Raw genomic sequence first — 20,319 nt, 5'->3', positions numbered from 1 at the left:
AAGCATAATTAAGAAACATATCTTTCCAAAATTTCAAATTGGTGATTGCTTTTATCCTGCAAAATAAAACAGGCTGGAAAGTTTACAGAGAAACTGATTCTGTCTTTGCATTGAAGTAGTAGCAGTTTCATATAATGTATAAATACACTTGCATAGATGTTTCCTAGACTGATCAGCAATAATTATTTTATTTCACACCAAATAAAAATTATTGTTTTTCCATGTGAGTAAATGTGCTGTTCGTTTTTCTGATAATTTGGTAATATTTACATTGCTTACTCTCAGTAAATTACATCATGTTGTGAGAAAGAAAGCACACATTCGGTAAATAAGATAGGTGCTAAACCTTCTTAGTGCATTGTGAAAATGTTATATTTGTGTAAGTAGAATAAAATAAATTGGTCATTTACTAGTAAGACATCACAGAAAGCACAGTTAGCAAAGAGTATATACATCATCATTGTGCTTTCTCTTTTTTTTTTTTTTTTTTTTTTTTGGTATCTACTGTATTTTTTCCTATGCAGCCATGCCCACCTACACCTTTCCCACCACCAAGGAAAAAATGTGAGAAATCAGCCACCTCAACTTTCCAAAGTGTGACTCCAGGACACAGCTATTAGACAAAAGCATAAATTGTGAAGCAAGGAAAGATAATGATGCAGGAAGCTTCAAATGCTGTGGGTTTCATTTCTGTACCATCAGAAACCTCAGTTTCATGATTCAACATTTTAGATGTAAATAATTTACAACAATAAAAATGAGAGCACATTTATGTGGAATAGAAGTAAATAATTCAGTTCTAAAATGTGGGATGTCCCTAGTAATGAGAGATCATTGAGAGTTATTTATCAAATGTCTTCAATGGACTCTGAAAATTTGTGAAATTTTGTGGTTTAAAAATGTGTTCCTTTATTTTGTTTCTCTTTAGAAATTGAAAAAGCAGAGCCATGTGCCTTGGAGGGCAGGGGACAACTGGAGGAAAAGCCAATAATGATGATTTAGGGCATGTTTTGCTGGAACATAAATGGCCACATCTCTTGGAGTCTAAGATTTAAATAGTATTCACCTTACATTTTGGTAAAATGCAAGATAATTCTCTAGGGTTTTTTTTTTTTTTTTTTTTTACAAACAACATAGAAGTTTTATTTAAGTTGAACTCGATCAGAATCAGCTTCTCTGGTAAGCCAAGGAGTGATGTGACCAGGTTGATGATATCAGTGAAAAGGACAATGAAAGTAATGATTCACATAATTATTACCAAATGCAAATGCTCTTGAGTCAGTTGAAATACTAGACTAGGATTACACTCCTTTTCAGACTTTGGGCAATCTCATCTGTTTGGAAAATACACAGCACTTCCACGTTCCACTCCTGATTTCATTATTTACCAGCCATGGGACCTTCAGCAAATTCCCCAACCTCCCTGAACCTTACTTTCCTTAATTGTAAAAATGTGACTAATAGGCTGGGTGCGGTGACTCACACCTGTGATCTCAGCACTTTGGAAGGCTGAGATGGGCAGATCACTTGAAGTTAGGAGTTTGAGACCATCCTGGCCTACATGGTGAAACTCCTTCTCTACTGAAAACACAAAAATTAGCTGGGCACAGTGGCAGGCACCTGTAATTCCAGCTACTCAGGAGGCTGAGGCCAAAGAACTCCTTGAACCCAGGAGGCAGAGGTTGCAGTAAGTCGAGATGTGCCACTGCCCTCCAGCCTGGGCAAGACCAAGAGTCCATCTCAAAAACCAAAAAGAAAAAAGAGGGACTAATAATAGTATCTATTTGTGTGGCTATTGTAAGTTGGTATCCTAAAGTATTTAGCACAAAGACTTCATGTATGATATTTAAGAAATATTAGCTATTATCAATTATTATTACATAATTTTAATACTTTTTGAGAAGCTATATGGAGGTCATAAACATAGACTTGGCAGAGATCTTGTTGTTATCTTCTTTGCCATTCACTGACTGTATGCCCTGTGCACGTACCTTCTGAGCCTTGGTTTCCTCATCTATAAAATAATTATTATAATTATGAGGATAAAATAACATGCTAAAAGCACTTAACACAGTGTCTACCACATAGTAAGCACTGAAAAAATATACATTCATATGTGTATCTATTTAGATGCATATACATGCATATACATACACACATGAGAAAAAGACTCTTGAAATAGCCTCTGTACCCACACCCCAATCCACAACTCTTTACTAAGATGTCTTTCCTGCAGATTACGTATATTCTAAACAAGTCACTTGTTTGGCTTGCAAGTCCCAACAGTCGACTGGAAGTGAAACGAAGTTTCTAAATGTTGGCCTGATGACAAATGTGAATTCACAGAAGATTTACAGAACTCTCTAAGACTAGGAATTCTTCTAGGGCAAAGGCTGCCTAGTGTTCTTTATGGTACCTATTAAGTGCTTAATAAATGTATGCTAAATTGAGTTGAGGGATTTTAATTTAAAAATTTTTTTAGAATTTTTTTTTTTAGGAGCCTTACCCAACTGGCCTCAAGTGATCCTTCCACCTCAGCCTCCAGAGTGGCTGGGGTTATAGGCGCAAGCCACCTTGCCCAGCTGAATTGAAAGATTTTTAACACAGATTAAAGTACATTTAAAATGTCTCTCCTTCTTTTCAAAATACAAAGTGCACATCCATTTACAAATCTTTGTTTGCCAAAATATATAGAAAAATTATAGAAAAAGCTGGACACAGTGGCTCATGCCTGTAATCCCAGCACTTTGGGAGGCCGAGGTGGGAGAATCACTTGAGCCTAGGAGTTTGAGACCAGCCTGAGCAACACAGTGTGATTCCATCTCTAAAAAAAAAAAATTACCCAGGCATGGTGGGTGGTACACCCCTGTAGTCCCTGCTACTCGGGAGGCTGAGGTGGCAGGATCACTTGAGCCCGGGAGTTCAAGGTTATAGTGAGCTATGATTGTGCCACTGCTCTCCAACCTGAGCAACAGAGCAAGACCCTGTCTCTATTTAAAAAAAAAAAAAAAAAAGTTTTAAAAAATTGTAGAAAAATTCGATCAAATTATTTAAATGAGGGGATGTGTGTAGAGATGTCATTCCTCAAAGATGTGGACTAAGGGTGAAAATGGCTGCTCAAACTACCTCAATGCTTCATGTCATCTCAAAGTATAGACCTGGTATTAGCATTTTCCTGCGGGTATAATTCTGCCTGTGTTACCCCCTTAACTGAAACTTCCCAGTGCCATTGGTCATGAGCATGAAGTCCTGCTGAGAGACTTACTTCTAGAGAAAAACCTGTCCTTCCTTGGTAAGTATTATTCACATCTTCTGTAGCTCATGTTGTCTCCATGAGTGCTTAAATATATATTTTAAAAATCTTCCACTAAAGGAAGGGTGAATGATGATTGATGCTCTGCATATTATCTTTTATTGATTTGGAACTGAGCAGGAACTCAGTTACCTAATCTCCTATATATACAGCACATGCACAAGCTTGCAATTAATATTTTATAGAATAAGTGGCTGAAAAAATGCTTTAATATCTGTTGCAGTATTACTTTTGGTGTCATGAGATATTAACCATAATCTAGGCCTTATGAGAAAAAGAAACAAAAGAAATATTGTCTATAAAATGTTTTATATATTAAAAAGAACAGTTAGAAAGATTCATGTTGGGTATATTTGTCTCATATATGGAACTCGGTAGTACTTTTACTTGAAAGCAAAATATTAAGCCTTTATTATTTCATGCCAAACGTTCATTGACATCATGGATTTATTATGATTTTTTAAAAATCCCACATGTATTCATGTGTTTGTGTATTACAGATTATTATTTCTTTCAACATCTCTTAAGCATTAGAAATTAAGCCTCAGGCCGGGCGCGGTGGCTCACGCCTGTAATCCCAGCACTTTGGGAGGCCAAGGCGGGCGGATCACGAGGTCAGGAGATTGAGACCATCCCGGCTAACACGGTGAAACCCCGTCTCTACTAAAAATGCAAAAAAAAATTAGCTGGGCGAGGTAGCGGGCACCTGTAGTCGCAGCTACTCGGGAGGCTGAGGCAGGAGAATGGTGTGAACCCAGGAGGCGGAGCTTGCAGTGAGCTGAGATCTCGACCACTGCACTCCAACCTGGGCAACAGAGCGAGACTCCATCAAAAAAAAAAAAAAAAAAAAAAAGACATTAAGCCTCAAACGACTATACATATAATAAGTGATCACAGAAACCATAAAGCACTCTACAATGAATTAATTTATCTTCTCCACTTTTAATATGGTAATTTGTAAAGGCTACATACAAGTCATTTTATTATTAAACAGATCTATTTTATATAGATATTGAAGAGTCTGCATAATGTTTATTTTAGGACATACACAAAAAATAGAACAATATTGGATTACGTAAATTTTGTTCTAAAATGGACAAAGGATTGGCCAAGGAAAACCAAATGTGGAGAAATGTCAAGTAAGGAAGAGATGTTTAATAAAGTCCTACAAAGTATCTATTCCAAATCTTAATGTTTGATATTTTTATTAATAAACTGTAGAATAAAATTGAATGTATTATAAGACTGTTTTAATTTGAAGCTTGGAGATACCATAAATATTCGCTAGTTAGGGTTAAATAAAGTTGATCAATTAGGCAGGTGTTCTCAAGTCACTAAATTAAATCTCAGTATATTGAAGCAGCAAGATTTTTCATATGGGGACAGTTGAATTGTCCAGCCTATGGAAAGAGGGTAAGTTGGAAGAAATCACCTTTTAAAAGTCTAATCAAAAGGAAAATATGTAATAGTTCAGAACCAGTTGGAATGAGTGGCCTATGATGCACTATGAGATATGTTTTGGAACCGGGTAGTTCTGATAGTATTATGAAATATCTGATCACATCAGTTACTCAGATAGGGGCCAATATGTCATGGCCACGTCTATTTTCTGTTTTGTTTTGTTTTAAGCCACCAAGTAAGCAGCAGCATTGTCAGAGTTACTGAGCACCACTCTCTGGGTGCCATCAGCCTACGGACAGTCAGGCCTTCAGCCCTATTTTTTTGTTTGGCCTAACTTTTCTCTGCTTCCTTCTTGAGAACTAGCCGATCCCAGCTGGGGAAAAAAAAAAAAAAGCAAAGATTGTAGATGTGGGCTAAACTTAGTCCTAGTCCTCAGCTTACTTGAACTTGAATGTGTTAGATTGGATTCACCATGGCTGACAAAAGCAATGTAAAAATGTGGTCCGGGGGTCATCTCTACTTGCAAACAAGTACAGAAAAGGGACTTGAAATTGAAATTGATGGGTCTCATCTGTTCCTCTGTGCTGTAGAATCTGGAGATAATTATTGTATGGAAGCATACTCAAAGAGGATATTTAATTGATCTTTAAAAATAAATGAGATAGGCCGGGCGTGGTGGCTGAAGCCTGTAATCCCAGCACTTTGGGAGGCCGAGACGGGTGGATCACGAGGTCAGGAGATCGAGACCATCCTGGCTAACCCGGTGAAACCCCGTCTCTCCTAAAAAATACAAAAAACTAGCTGGGCGAGGTGGCGGCTGTCTGTAGTCCCAGCTACTCTGGAGGCTGAGGCAGGAGAATGGCGTGAACCCGGGAGGCAGAGCTTGCAGTGAGCAGAGATCTGGCCACTGTACTCCAGCCTGGGCGACAGAGCAAGACTCTGTCTCAAAAAAATGAATGAATGAATGAATGAATGAGATATAGGAAGTTGATGCAACCTGAGCCCTGTTTTAAAGCATTTCCTCATCAGCATACAAAGAAGTTGTTCATTCTTCGTATTTTTAATGTAGCATTGGATTAACATGTTTGTGGTTGAAAAATGATGATTGAAAGCTTTGTATGAAATACTGTTATGAGACTGTTGTCCTTTTACCTTATAAATACCCCTTCACAGTGATTAATTAGATTTAAAGTGTTGTGCCAGGTAAATTTAGATAGATCATTTTAAAGCCAACTATGGAAAAAATATTGGTAAATAAGTAGACTACTAATCTTATTCTTTCTTGTTTACATGTGTACACCTTGAATTTTGTTGCAGAGACACTGCAAATGTGTTTAATTTATTTTGATCCTTTGCTAAGCAGAAAATCTCTCTCTGTCTGTTGGCTTCTAATTTGGACTATATTCAAAAGACAAATATTCTCATCTTTTAATATAATTCGTATATTTAAGAATTATGACTTTCCCTAAAATATTTTACACCATTCTAGATTTTCCACACATTGTGCTCTATATTTGTTTTATAAAATGCATATTTTATCTTTCCTCTTACCAACTGAAGAGAAAAATAAAAGTAAATCACTATTTCTTTCTTAAATTTCCTTGGTTCATAACTGCATCCTGAGCAGTTGTTACGGCACAAGATCTAGCCAGACACTATAGGAAAGAAAACCAGAAGTGTTCTTATCATTGAAGATTTGAATGTACTGATATGAGTCCATCCTATCTTTTAAACTTATCCCATTTGTACTTCCACACATAAGTATATTGTATTAAGGCAGGTCAAAGTTAAATAAATGACTTCAGCTTCTCCAACTAAAAAATATTTTTCATGCGCATATTTATTCCACAAATAAGTTACTACGTTGGATACTGTTTTAGACACTGGATAAGTCAGATGAAGTGTCTGCTTTAATGGGGTTATGGTCCAGTAGGGAGACAAACTACAAATGAACACAGATAATTTCTAGCAGTTTCTGAGAGTCCATGTAATTCTTCCCTTCATTATTTATTCATTCTTTTCAATTAACTTTTGTTGTGTTGTCTGCATGCCAGGAACTAAGACTAGTTAGTATGAAATGATTGATTATAAGCACTCTGTGCCCCCAGTGCTCATAGCCAAGCACCGTATTGCATGTGTGATTCAATGAGATTGCAGTTTTCTCTCTGATCCAGTGAGAATCCAGTGAGAATGCATCTCACTTAGTAGGTGCTCACATGATTGTCTTGATAATGAAAATAAAAACTCCAAGCTGTTAGGCTACTTTCATTAAACCTTTCAAAGAAAGATACAAATTATACTCAATATCAGTCACTGTCCTCTATGAATGAAGAAAATGCTGCTGCCTCATGAGCTGCTTTTCCTGAAATAGTGACGGAATTTTCTTATTCATTTGTTCTTTCTCACCGGGACCTTCCTGCCACAGTGTATATCTAGGATGGCCAGTTGAGCTCATAAGGTTGGCTCTATTGCCAGTAGCTAACTACTCTTTTAAGTCTGCTGTGGGCAGACACCATTAAGAATTTTAAAGAAACAAACTTTTTTTTTTTTTTTAAGTTGATGCAAACGTGGAGTCTTCTGGGAAAATTGAAGATAAGTTTCAGTACAAGTCAGCAGTTCCTTCCAAGGATAATTAATTTAGAATTAATATTTGTTGGCCGTATGTCAGTACTTTGGGAGGCTGAGGCAGGAGGATCACATGAGGCCAGGATTCAAGACCAGCCTGGGCAACATAGGGAGATCTTGTCTCTACACAAAATTGTTCAAAAAAATTAACTGGGGTGGTGGTAGGCACCTGTAGTCCCAGCTACTTGGGAGGCCAAAGTGGGAGGATTGCTTAAGCCCAGGAGTTCAAGATTACAGTGAACTGTGCTCATTCCACTGCACTCCAGCTTGGGTGACAGAGTGAGACCCTGTCTCTAACTAAGATAGATAGATGATAGATAGGGGATGGATGGATGGATGGATGGACGGATAGATAGATAGATAGATAGATAGATAGATAGATAGATAGATAGATAGACAGACAGACAGACAGACAGACATCAGCATTTAAAGTCTCAAAAGACATGTAGAACTTGCTGCCCACTCCTCGGCTTAGCTGCACAAAAAACTCCTCAATTTAAATTGGACCATAAGCATTGTGATCATCCCATTACCTCTGCTAAGGGTTCACTCTATGCCATACAGACGAAATAGAAAATGTATTTCATCTACTGGTAGAGAAGTGTTGATTTGTATCTCTCAAGTGATTATTGAGACCATATTTTGCTATGTTATACCCTCTATTTTTTTTCCCCTTTTTGTTTTGTTCAGTTTTGGTTTGGTTCTGGTTTTTTTTTTTTTTTTTTTAAGAGCTTTAGACAAAAAGACAGGAAAGGAACAGAAAATAGTGACAATGCGAAGACAACAAGACAGTTTGCCCTGTTAGGTAAAATATGAAAGAGCTCATACCAAAGACTGAAGATAAACCATCTGTCTTTTCTGGGTTGGCATACCTCCAGGTTGGAGGGACTTTATCATTAGTGACGGCCACAGCCACCGGCTGGTGCAAATTCTTGTTAAGTTTGGCCTAATAATAATGGTTCTGGAGATATTTTATTCTTTCCAGTGAATGTTTCTGTTAGTAGACGCTAACAATTATTTTGAGTGACACCTGAGAGGCATTTGCTATGCCTCTGCCTCACCCATGCCCCTATGTTTGGACACACCAGCAAATTTTACAGGGGTGCTTGTGTAGCATTCATGTATTACTCTGTGGGACTCTGAGACAGTATAATCTGTAAAGCCAAATAGGCGTAGTAAAGGATGTCCCTTGCCGTAAGAAATTAGGATCTTTGTTTCTAAGAGTTCATCTGTCCCTGCTGCTTTATTCCTCACCTGAAGCAACAGTACTCTGCTGGGGAGGTGATTATGATGTGACAAACAGGGGATTATGACCTCAGGTGAAGAATAGGCAGCAGGAGCAGATGAGATTTAGAATACCAAGACTGTGGGTATTTGCAGATGTCAGTGGCAGAGAGTAAGAGACCAGAAATGAAACATGCAATTATGTAGGCTGAAGGGAATGGAGATGGTTGGGTGTTTCATAAGGAATCCACCATTTAAATTCCTGTCTATCAGAAGGTTAAAAATATGGTGCCGTTTTTAGAGTAACAGGAACATGAAATTGAGGGTGGGAGGTGGGGAGTCTGGGCTCTGTTCTCCCCTTTCTGAAGAGACTGTCATAGTGAGAGACTTTCTTACTCCCCTTACTGAATGTGCTCGTGCACGCTTCTCCCTGGGACTGAGAAAAGGACCATAAATGCATATGCTGCTGGAAGATGAAATGCTTTCTGGATGTTTGTTTTCTTATCGGCTGAGTTTGAGATTCAGCTCCCTGGAACTTTGAAGAAAGGTTGTCATGACCACTTATGATGGGGTGCTCCCTACTCCTGGCCCCCCTCACCACAGCCACCTACAATGGTGTGCTACCTGCTCCTGGCCTCCCTCACCACTGCCGCTTACGATGGGGTGCTCCCTGCTCCCGGTCCCCCTCACCACTGCCGCTTACGATGGGGTGCTCCCTGCTCCCGGCCCCCCTCACCACTGCCGCTTACGATGGGGCGCTCCCTGCTCCCGGCCCCCCTCACCACAGCTCTTGGTGGTTAGCTCATGTCCACGGATCATCGGCTTTTGGGTCGCTAATGATGTATTGGAACTATTTTGGTTGTAAGTGGCAGAAATCCAATCAAACTAGATTATATACACAAAAAAGGAGAATTTATTGGCTTAAATATACACCGGGGAAGTCCAAAGGAGAGATTTGCTGCTGCTGTGTCTCTTATTAGAATCCAGAAGGCAAAACAATATCATGATTATCTTTTGTCCTTTTTGGGTTCTGCTCTTTTCTGTGTTGGCTTCATTTTCAGGTCACAAGGTCACAAAGATGATTGCTGGTGAATGCTCATTTGTTTAATCCTTAGAGTTTGTAACCCCAGAGCAAAGTTGGTGATTCTCTTTTGCCACATAACAAATTTCAGAAAGGGCCAGGTGCAGTGGCTCACACCTGTAATCCCAGCACTTTGGGAGGCTGAGGTGGGCGGATTGCTTGAGCCCAGAAGTTTGAGACCAGCCGGGGCAACATAGCAAGACTACCCCCCACCCCTGCCCACTCTACAAAAAATAAAAATCAGCCAGGTGTCGTGGTTCACACCTGCTGTTCCAGCTACTGGGGAGGCTGAGATGGGAGGATTCCTGGAGCCTGGGAGATCAAGGCTGCAGTGAGCCATGATGGCACCTCTGCACTCCAGCCTAGGCAATAGAGACCCTGTCTCAAATACATGTGTATGTTTGTGTATGTGTGTATATATATATGTGTGTGTGTGTGTGTGTGTGTGTCTGTATATATATGGTGTGTGTGTATATATATATCTCAGAAAGGGGTCTGATCAGCTAGTCTGCATCCAGCCCTGTGGCAGTGATTTGGGGTCACATTACTGCCCACTCATGAGAATCGCATTGTGAGAGTAGGGAAGCAATGCCAGACAGGATGACATGCAGGACAGCAAAATCAAAAATCTCCCTCTCCCTGCAGAGAATTAACTACAGGCTAGGGTTTTACTCACCATAACCAAAGGCACTGGGGATCAAACCCGTTCCTGTGATTGCTGAATTGACTCCTTTGGTCCTGTGCATGTGTGCACTCACTCACGCTCACCCACGTGCACCTCTGTCTGTGTAGGAGATCCTTTTTCTGTCTCAGAACTGCTAGTGTGCCTCTCTCCGTTGAGATTGGTTCGGTGACACATGGAGCTGGCCCAGCAAGAGGGTCTAACATCAGTGACTACAGCTAAAAAGAACCAGGGCAGACAAAAGCTAACATTCAGCCTTTCCTCTGAATCTTGGAATTGGAAAGGGCTCTAGTGAATGTCCACTCCACTTGTTTTGATTAAACAAATTGTCCTTCGGCCTTGCATCCCAGCTGCTACCCTCCCAACAACCTGTCCTGCATCTTTTTATTCTACCATGTTGATTTGTCCCTTCATCTGCAACGCAAATGATTTAGCATGATCTGGTATAAAATATAGAAGAGCTTTACTTTATTTGCTCGTATTCGTGTCCTCTGCCTCTCCACAGCTACCAGTTGCCTGCCTAACCTCTCCACACTGTCCCAGCTTCTTGACCTCCCATTTGTTTCCTATCTTTAAGGCACTTCAATTTTCACTAGTATTATCCCCTAAAGACATAAGCAAAGCACAAGGTCAGAGCAGTCAGTTGTATTCCTTATTAGTGGCTTTGATAAGAGGCTTTGGGGGAAGAGGTTGAAACTAACAGCTATAATGAAGTTTTGGGTTCTCTAAAGATTTCATTTATCTGTGCTATTGGTCTCCCCATTAAATGCATGGCTATTCTGTGTACCTTTGCACACGGTTTGCATAACATGTAATATCTGTTACTGAAACCTTGCAAACTTCTTAAATGGTATAGAAAAGGCTGTGAAACTTACTCTTAGGGAACATAAAAATATAGAGAACAAAGATCATAACTCCAAATATTGAGTTATACAGAGTTTTGAAAAAAAAAGAACACAGTAAAACAAAATTAGTTACTAGAGTAGAAAAGACATAGTTTTAATATGTGTTGATATATGTCTTTTTTGCCCTCCCCCAATTTAGTAAAGATGCACTTGGTGTTAGGAATATTCTTATCATACAGTGTATTTTAATCTAGCATTTTAGAAAACTTTTTATAAATTCGTAGATAAAAGTCCTGTCAGAATGTGACTTTTCGTTTTCAGATGTTGTGAACTGGAATTCTGCATGATTTTTATGGAAATGACTGTACTTTTAAAATGTAAAACTTTTAATGAAACAAAACCAACTTAAAGCCCTCAAACCTTTTCTTGGTAGTCCTCATACCCCCCCTGTGATTCTTAAGTATACATTAACTAGTTTCAGATGTGTTTTGTTCACTGACTCAAAATCAGCCCTTTATTTTAAGAAAAGAAATTGTGTAATTAGTACTTAATTGCTTTGGATATTTTGGGTATTTAGAGAAGAGGGTAATTCAAAGGCCAGAGAAATTAAACCTTCAGAATGTTCTTTATGCATGTGTAATTTCTTTTTAAAAAATGCCCTCTAAAGACAGGCCTGACAACTTCAAAATAAATGAAGACCTGGGTTGTTTTTGAAAATTAACATCATCTTTGGATGTGGTTTTATTGAGTTATTTAAGATACATTGGAGAGAGGACCATTGAAGTGCTAGAAAACAAGATACTGTCTAGTTCTTCTCCTTTTCAGGCAGGTGTTGTCTAAATAGCTCACAGATGGCAGTCTTCCTTTCTTACATTTCATGATCTTCCAAGACAGAAATAAATTTTTCCCCACCTTAAAAATATTACATTTGATCACATTTAAATATCTACATAATTAGGAATGGTATGTGGTCTGCTGGGACCAACTGCAACTTGGTTGACATGGGCACTTACCCTGTATCTGCAGTGATTTGAGAGGTCTTGGTCTTGTTTGCTCATTTAACCTCTCTCTAGGCCAGTTGTATTGTGTGTAAATTGAAATGTTGGACTAGTAATCTCCACAATTTTACTAGTTCAGAAATGTTTCTGAGGCACCCATTATCTAAAAATCTGTGTTTTGTGAATCTGAAGGTTAACAGGTCTGCTTTTAAGTGATAATATTCCTATATTAATTTTGATAATGAACACTTGAACTGTGACATTAATGAACTTAATGGTTATGAAATATATTGGGTTTTTAAATATATACCTTAAACCAGAAGACCCTTACTTTGTATCTACTATAGTCACTAAGACATATATGCAGGATTTGAAGATTGGTTTGATATTGATTCCCAACCATTTGGGGAAGTCATACTAAAAGTACTGTTTCATATTATTGCCATTACCTTTTTTCATTCTAACTAATATTATTTTTACTTTGTTCTTAATCTTTATCACTTTTTTCTTGAAGAAAACATCTTATATTACTGTTGAAGAAACAGTTTATATTACTTAAACATCTAGTTTCCACTTAGAAAATTCAAAGAATCATAAGTAACTACTTGGCTCAAATATATGCCGTTTTATAAGAGCCTGTATGAAATGTGTGATTCTCAAGGAAAACATAAATTGTAAAACTGAGTATAAAAGATATATATATATATATATATATCAACAGATCAATAGCCAAAGAAAAAAGAGTTGCCCACCCAACAATGGCACCAGGCACAGATTGGGTTTTGTGGGGGAATTCCACTAAAATAATAAGGAGTGGATAGGTCCAGTGAGGCCAAGCATGGTGGCTCACGCCTGTAATCCCACCAGTTTGGGAGGCCGAGGCAGGCAGATTATTTGAGGTCAGGAGTTTAAGACCAGCTTGGCCAACATGGAGGACCTCATCTCTACTAAAAATACAAAAATTAGCCAGGCATAGTAGCATGCACCTGTAATCCCAGCTACTGGGAAGGCTGGGGCAGAAGAATCACTTGAACCCAGGAGACGAAGGTTGCAGTGAGCCAAGATTGTGCCACTGTACTCCAGCATGGGCGACAGAGCAAGACTTCATCTCAAAAAAAAACTTGACATCAAAGAAAAATTTTCCCATCAGTATTAAGGAAAGAGATGCTGTCTTTTTTACACAATTGAGATGAACCTCAGATGAACATGTAGCACAGACAGTTGGGACCCAGGATGAAAGACAACAGTGAGAGTTATCCAATAAAACCTTGAACTTGGAGCCTAGTTGGTGCCTTTGTGCCTCGTTGATATGTAGGGAATTAAATTAAGAAAGAGAATTATTGTCCATCCAGATAGGATTTGTAAAGACATGGATAGTGGTAAACATGCACTTGTATTTTACTCATTCATCTTTTGGGGACATTAAGTGTCCTGGGGCCTAGAACAGGTGAACAAGGCCACCTGTTTCAACATGCTGCTTCCTACGCTGGTACCATCATTTTGTCTGAACTTTGCCAAGTTGTTACCTCGTCCTTTCTTAGATTTAGGATGAAGGAAGCAAGCCAAAGGTTGAAACAGAGGAAGCTAGGGCAGTGAGAGTTGAGTAAATAAATTAAAGGAAGAAGATGCCCAATACATAGTATTTTAGATGTTTGGGATAACCTCTTTACTATTAAAAAAAAATGGAAGTCTGATATCACCAGTGGTGACACAGACTTCCAGATGCTATCCTTTGGCTACAGTGATTATTGAATCAGTTTCATGTTGAGAGAGAAAGAGTGAGAGGGAGGGAGAAAGACGGGTGTGTGTATGTGAGAGAGAGAAAGAGACAGAGCGAGCCAGTTGTAGTTTGTTGAAGTTCACCACAAAAAGATGGGAAGGATCCCTAGCCACACTTGATGTTTTGTGTTTCGGTTGTGGGGTTCGGGATTGTTAATTTTCATATTAAGTCAGTCATGCAGTTTAAATTGTACATATCATGTTAGTAATTTTGGTGCAGTGAACAGGAGTGCAGCATCTGTCTTTTAAAGGGATTTTGTGTGTGTGTGCATTTAGATTGCTTGGTGACCTTTGAAATTTTGTTTCGCACTATTATCAGAAACATAATCATTTTTCTTTCTGAAACCGATTTTAATATCTGCAAAGGTTGATGAAACTAGGAGAGTTTTAATGAAATCTTAATCTATCTTTTTTAATGTCACCATTGCTTTTAAAACTGTTCATCAGCTACCGGAAACGTCAGCTCAAGGCACTGGAGTTGATTTTAATAAATACCTTTTCTATTAAATATTCTCATTGTGGTCAGAGTATAGTTACAGAACAGAAACCTGTCCAGTCTTGTTCATCTACAGCTCACTTTCCAAATTCTCTTGTTTTTAAAGTCATATTATTTCAATCTGTATTTCGTTATCTCAATAGTTAACTTGAGATTTTTTATATTTCAAGGAGGGGAGATTGTTCTGAATACTGGCACCAATCCTTCAAAATCTAGACAGTTTAAGGATATTGACTTTTAACAAAATTTAACTTAAATGTCTACTTTAAATATGTGTCTTGTCATTAAAAGGTTATTTACATTTAAAATGCTGACCTTTCAAGATGTGCACAAGAGTGTTCTAAAACAGAGTTTCTGAACATTGGCCATGAAACCACTGTCTTGGGCTGACAAATGGATTGGAAATAAGCTACCCAACACTGGGAATGGGCCATTAATTTTAATCAAAGGTGATGCAGGAAGGCGAATGGGATGCATGACAATGTCAACAGCCCAGTAGGTGTTAAGAGACCACACAGCCTTCCTTGTTACTTGGTCGGGCCATTAGTTGAGGTTGGGTGAAGACAGAAAGCCATGTCTGGAATTGAATGACCAGGTCACTCCAAAATCTAATGGAGAACTCCTCATTTCAGAAATCACATTGTAATGCCATTAGAAGTCAAGGACAGCATTTAGAAAATATTGGTGGATTTTTTTTTAACAATCACCTTTGTGGTTTTTCCCAACTTTGTCAAGCTTCCTGTTTTCCTGCCTTCTTTCCTTCTGAATAGATCATTGATATTTACAGGGGAACAAGAAATCGAACTGACTTAGGAAAATGTTTGCTTTTCAGAATTACATATTGTTATAAAACTCAGGTAAATGCCAGAAACAATAGCATACCAAAGGAATTAAGCAGGATAACGAATTCTTTATGGTAATCTCATTGTCCTTGTCTCTTTCTTGTGTGTGGGAATAGTTTCACTAATTGAAACTAAACTTTTGTAATTGCTTTATTGAAAGCATTTTTTCATAATTGTAGAGGCCACTGTGCTTGGCCCTTTACTATAAATTGTCAATACTAGCTGATAACATTTGTAATTTTCACAGCAGTGAAAGCCTTTATTTTAAATCAGTAAGTATATTACTTTATTTTGAGTACTTTCAATTACAAAAAAGGTAGTCTATGACAGCTTGAATTCGTGATGTTTATAATAACAAAAAATGCAGAAAAAATAATGAAAGAAGCATATCTGAAGCATATTTACGCTTCAGGGTTGTTAAGAAGGTTCATTTATTCTGACACAGCACTGCGTGCATAAGAAAGATCTGTATGACTACAGTAGTAGTTTTTATACATATTTAAGAAATAAAAACAAATATATTCCTATCTTGTTAATTGAATAGTGTTGTAAGTAAATAGCATTTGTTCTTCCTGTAGATGAAGATCAGCTCCGTGCAAAGGGTTATGACAAAACACCAGACTTTATTTTACAAGTACCAGTTGGTAAGTTCTTCAACTCTGTTATGCATTTGTTTTTAGAGAAAAGGGATGTATTTTTTAATGTCTTTACGTTAATAATTAGCTTTATAATATTAAAAATGGGTGAATAATTGGAAAATATTATTTTTAAATGGCAGAAAAGAATACGTTCAGAAGACATCTGTCTTAAAATCTTTTGCATATATTATAAACATGTTTTCTAAAGATATTTTGGTTGTCATTTTCAACTTATTTCTCTAAATTTCCAATTCCTTAAACATAGATCTGTTGAAAAGCCAGACTCATTTTGGTCTGCTTGGCATGTCACTTGTCAAGTTATACAGGCAGTCTGAGAACTAGGAAAGGGAGTTTTGAAGAATATAATGAAAATCAAAGGAGTATGATTGTCACATAAATGTTCTTTGTAATGAACATATACAGTGTGTTGTTTTGTAATTACATTTATAAATGATGGTAAGAGCTAAGCCTGTGCTCATTAATGTGAAGCTTAGAGAGGCCTGTGCAGAGTTGAAAATTTTCAATCTTCCCTTCCCTTCTCCGTATATTAGTAATGCTTTGTCCCTTAGCTGTAGAAGGGCACATAATTCACTGGATTGAAAGCAAAGCCTCATTTGGTGATGAATGTAGCCACCACGCCTACCTGCATGACCAGTTCTGGAGCTACTGGAATAGGTAAGGTCTCATTATTTGTCTTTTAAGATAAACGATACTCAGCTGAAATCTCATTAGAAAAAAATATTTTGTTTAGCTGGTAAAAATGCTAGTAGCCTTTGTTTCTAGTAAATATAGAGTTTTGATTAATGTATTCATTTCAGATAATTTAAACTTCTCCGCTTTCATAATGTTGCTTCATTTTTTAAAACTAAAAATCTCTGCATAAGGTCAAAATTAGTATATATTCCATTTTTCATTCATTTTACAATAATATTGGTGTCACTTAAAATGCAGATAATAAGATGTGGTATATATTACAATATTGACACTGAACTTTTATCCTTTTGATGTGAAATTTATGCTTACTGTCAGACCTTAAAATAATTTATCCTCAGCTCTCTGAGAAAAGTATCCAAACGATATGAAAGATGGAAATGATATACCTTCCAAGAATAGAGAGTAGTTTACCTACCAACTCATATTAACATTCCCGAAGACATGGAAATCTCAGCATTAAGAAAGGAGTGGGAGGGTCTTATTTTACTGATTATCTACCTTATGCCCGGGAAGTTACTTTTATCTCCATTTTACAGATAACTAAGCTGATACTCAGAGAAAATGATGTGCTGTAGTGCTAGTTATCATGGATCTGCTTTTATCTCTGACTCCCAAATCTGTGTGATTTCTAGCACAGCCCTATTGTCATTTACAATGCAACCATCCAAACTTTGGCTTTTTCTATTATTGCAGTCCCAAGTGTTCACACTACACATTTTTTCCCCCTTAGAACAGGAATGCCGGCCAACAGTAAGAATACATTAATAAAATGACATTGACTCAGATCCTTAAGGAATGAGACAGTAGCATCCGTGGGTAATAGCCTTGTCCTAGGGTAAAAACAGTGACCAGCTACAGAATTTGGCATTATATTGTTACTCAGTTTTACAAAGGGCCAGTGGACCTCGCCTGTGGCAGCTGTGCTAACCTAAGCCCACTTTTTGCCATGGTAACAATGATCATGACAAAATGCTGAATGTAATGGCTTTCTTGATTTTCTTGTGTAATTGTGCGTGGCATCCGAGCTTTACTTTACAGGGATGGAGGAGGAAAGTGCAAAATGTTTTAGAAATCAATGCTGGTTCAGCGTTTCCTGTCTTTTATTCAGCCATTATTCAAATTAGCAGTAATGTGACAAATTGAATTTTAGATTTTTAGCAATTTTATGATGAATTTGAAATAAGAAAGCATCATTTTTGGTAGTGCAGGGAAAGCAATGACAAGAAAATCAAACTGCATAAGTTTAGGTTGCTAAAGTATTAAAAAAAGAAAACTGATAAGCTCAATCAGTAGGCAGGTAGACTGTTTCCCCAGTTTGGTACTGGTCATATCTTTTCTAAGGAACAGTTGCAAACTAAATCCCAAATACTAGAGCATACTTCAAAATTCCAAATTATTATCTTTATTCTAAAGCAACTCAATTATTTATTGAGTACCTACTGTGTATTTAGCATTCACCATTTAGAGGCTGATTAAATAATCTAGTCACCTGGATGATAGATTTATGGATTATTGACATGCCTGGAGGATGTCTGAGTGATAGATAATTTAATACAATTTCCTTTGGATTTCATATTACTTTGTTACATTCTACTTTTTTCCTTCTGGTGATGTTTTACTTAGACTACTATTGATTTACATTCCCTGAGCACATTGTTTGAACATATACTGGCTAAGTGAGCATAATTCATTTTGGGCACGATGTGTGATATGGGAATGCTAGCCTTGGTTTTAAATGGTCCAGATCATTTAAGGAGTAAATGTCACAAAAGTCACTGATGTTACCAAATGTCTGCAGAGAGGCCAAGAAATGCAAGTTCAAAAAGGAACATTTAGTGCCCAGGTTTAAAATGGAACTTTGGGGCATTTACTTGTATATAAAATTTGTAATATACGATAATGATATAAGCTTACCGGTGATGGAGTATTTTAACAGAAGGAGAACTTCCTCCTCTTCTCGTATTTTGCCTCAACACAACTCATATACGTGAGCAATTGCTAAAGTTCTTCAGCATATAACTTTAGCAGGTTCTGAAGTTCTTTAGAATTGGAAGAAATTCTCTCCCACCTGTGGGTAGCCTTTCAAGGAGGCTATTGATTAGAATTTGGGCTTTTTGCTTTATTCAAGTGATAAGCGGCTAGTTTATATAAAAACTAATATTACCTAATTGTCACACTATTTTCAGATTAAAGATTGGATTTTACAATAAGACTGTTCAATTACTATTTATAGATTAATGGGTTTTGTTTTGTTTTTTTTGTTTTTTTGTTTTTGAGACGGGGACTTACTCTGTCACCCAGGCTGGAGTGCAGTGGCGCAATCTCAGCTCACTGAAATCTTCGCCTCCCGGGTTCAAGCGATTCTCCTGCCTCAGCTTCCCAAGTAGCTGGGATTACAGGTGCCCGCCACCACGCCCAGCTAATTTTTTTTTTTATTAGTAGAAATGGGGTTTCACCATGTTGGCCAGGCTGGTCTCGAACTCCTGACCTCATGATCCACCTGCCTTGGCGTCCCAAAGTGCTGGGATCACAGGCATGAGCCACCGCGCCTGGCCTAGACTAATGCTTTTGTGTAAATCCATTTCCCATGCAAATAACTACAGAGCCACCAATTTTTAGATTAACATTTCTATGAGTTTTCTTTTGTAGTAAATTGATATTCTTACTCAGCTTAACTAACGTTGAAAACATTTAAATTTTACAATGTAGTCATCTTCCCCAAAGTCAGAGCTATTGAGTAAAGAACATAAGCAGCCATTCCTACAAGCACATCCCCATCCCAAGTCCCAGATATGAACCTTGGTTAAACAACTACTCAAAACTCTCTACTTCTACAGAGTTAAAGTAGACAAAGAATGCCTCTGAGAAGCATTTGGACCATAAATATAGGCCCAAATTATATAAGGCTACCAGAAAATACATTTACTTATGAAATCAACACACAAAAAGTCTTCTTATCCTATTTCTCTAATCAAAAGGTGAGTTCTTTGACAATTTGGCCTCTATTACTAAGTGTACTTTTATACTGAGATGATGACTTGTAAAGAGAGAAACCAATACTACCAGTCTAAGATCAGGTTACATACATGTTCTCTAACGTGTGGCCTTTCAAAGAGGCAGGGACAGACACCTTGTCCTCACTTTTGGTGGGTCAGTTTGAATGAAAATATTGAGTGACCTAAATGACAGAGAAAGAGCCATATGCTATAAAGCACATGAACAATTACCAACAACCACTGATCAAGAACATGGAAATTGCAACCGCAAGTTTCAACCCATCTGCCATTCCAGTCACATTCTGGCATGCTCTCATTAGAGACATCTCTTTACAACCAAAGTGCACCTTGTTGATATACCTCTCTGCTTCTCTCAAAGAAAATCTAATCTTCTTGGCTGGACAAATGGGGCAAAATTTGGTTTTTCAATTTAGTGATCCCTGAAGTAATGGGAGGAACATTGGGTTTGAATCCAGAGTATGCCACTTTCTGGTCCCGTGACTGGGAACAATTTACCGTATTTTCTCCTCAATAAAATGGACTGAATAAAACTTTTTTTGCCCTCTTACTCTGAAGATCAGTTATTTAATATATACAAAGCACTTTCACAGTGCCTGGCAGTCAAAAAGATATTAGTTCCCCTCTGTCTCTTTTTCTGTATGCCACTGATGAAGTTTAGAAGTCT

At 37.8% G+C, this 20,319-nt stretch overlaps 1 protein-coding gene across 6 annotated transcripts in view; it reads left to right on the top strand.

Annotated features, from left to right (window-relative positions):
- The window catches only part of C6H15orf41 (chromosome 6 C15orf41 homolog), a 230,905-nt gene that overhangs the window by 118,063 nt on the left and 92,523 nt on the right, over positions 1 to 20,319 (top strand). For 3 of the 6 annotated variants that reach the window (XM_023230243.2, XM_023230242.1, XM_023230246.1), the window contains exons 8-10: positions 3,225 to 3,292; positions 15,865 to 15,930; positions 16,494 to 16,599. In XM_023230243.2, the coding sequence (XP_023086011.1) occupies positions 3,225 to 3,292; positions 15,865 to 15,930; positions 16,494 to 16,599 (240 nt within the window). Of the gene's footprint in view, positions 1 to 3,224; positions 3,293 to 15,864; positions 15,931 to 16,475; positions 16,600 to 20,319 lie in introns of all 6 variants that reach the window. The other 3 variants (XM_023230241.2, XM_023230245.1, XM_023230244.2) reach the window with 1 other exon arrangement.

Source organism: Piliocolobus tephrosceles, chromosome 6 (assembly GCF_002776525.5).
Source record: "Piliocolobus tephrosceles isolate RC106 chromosome 6, ASM277652v3, whole genome shotgun sequence".
Classification (NCBI taxonomy): Eukaryota; Metazoa; Chordata; class Mammalia; order Primates; family Cercopithecidae; genus Piliocolobus; species Piliocolobus tephrosceles.
Note: the sequence above shows the minus strand (reverse complement) of the source record. Positions and strands in the feature narration are given on the sequence as shown.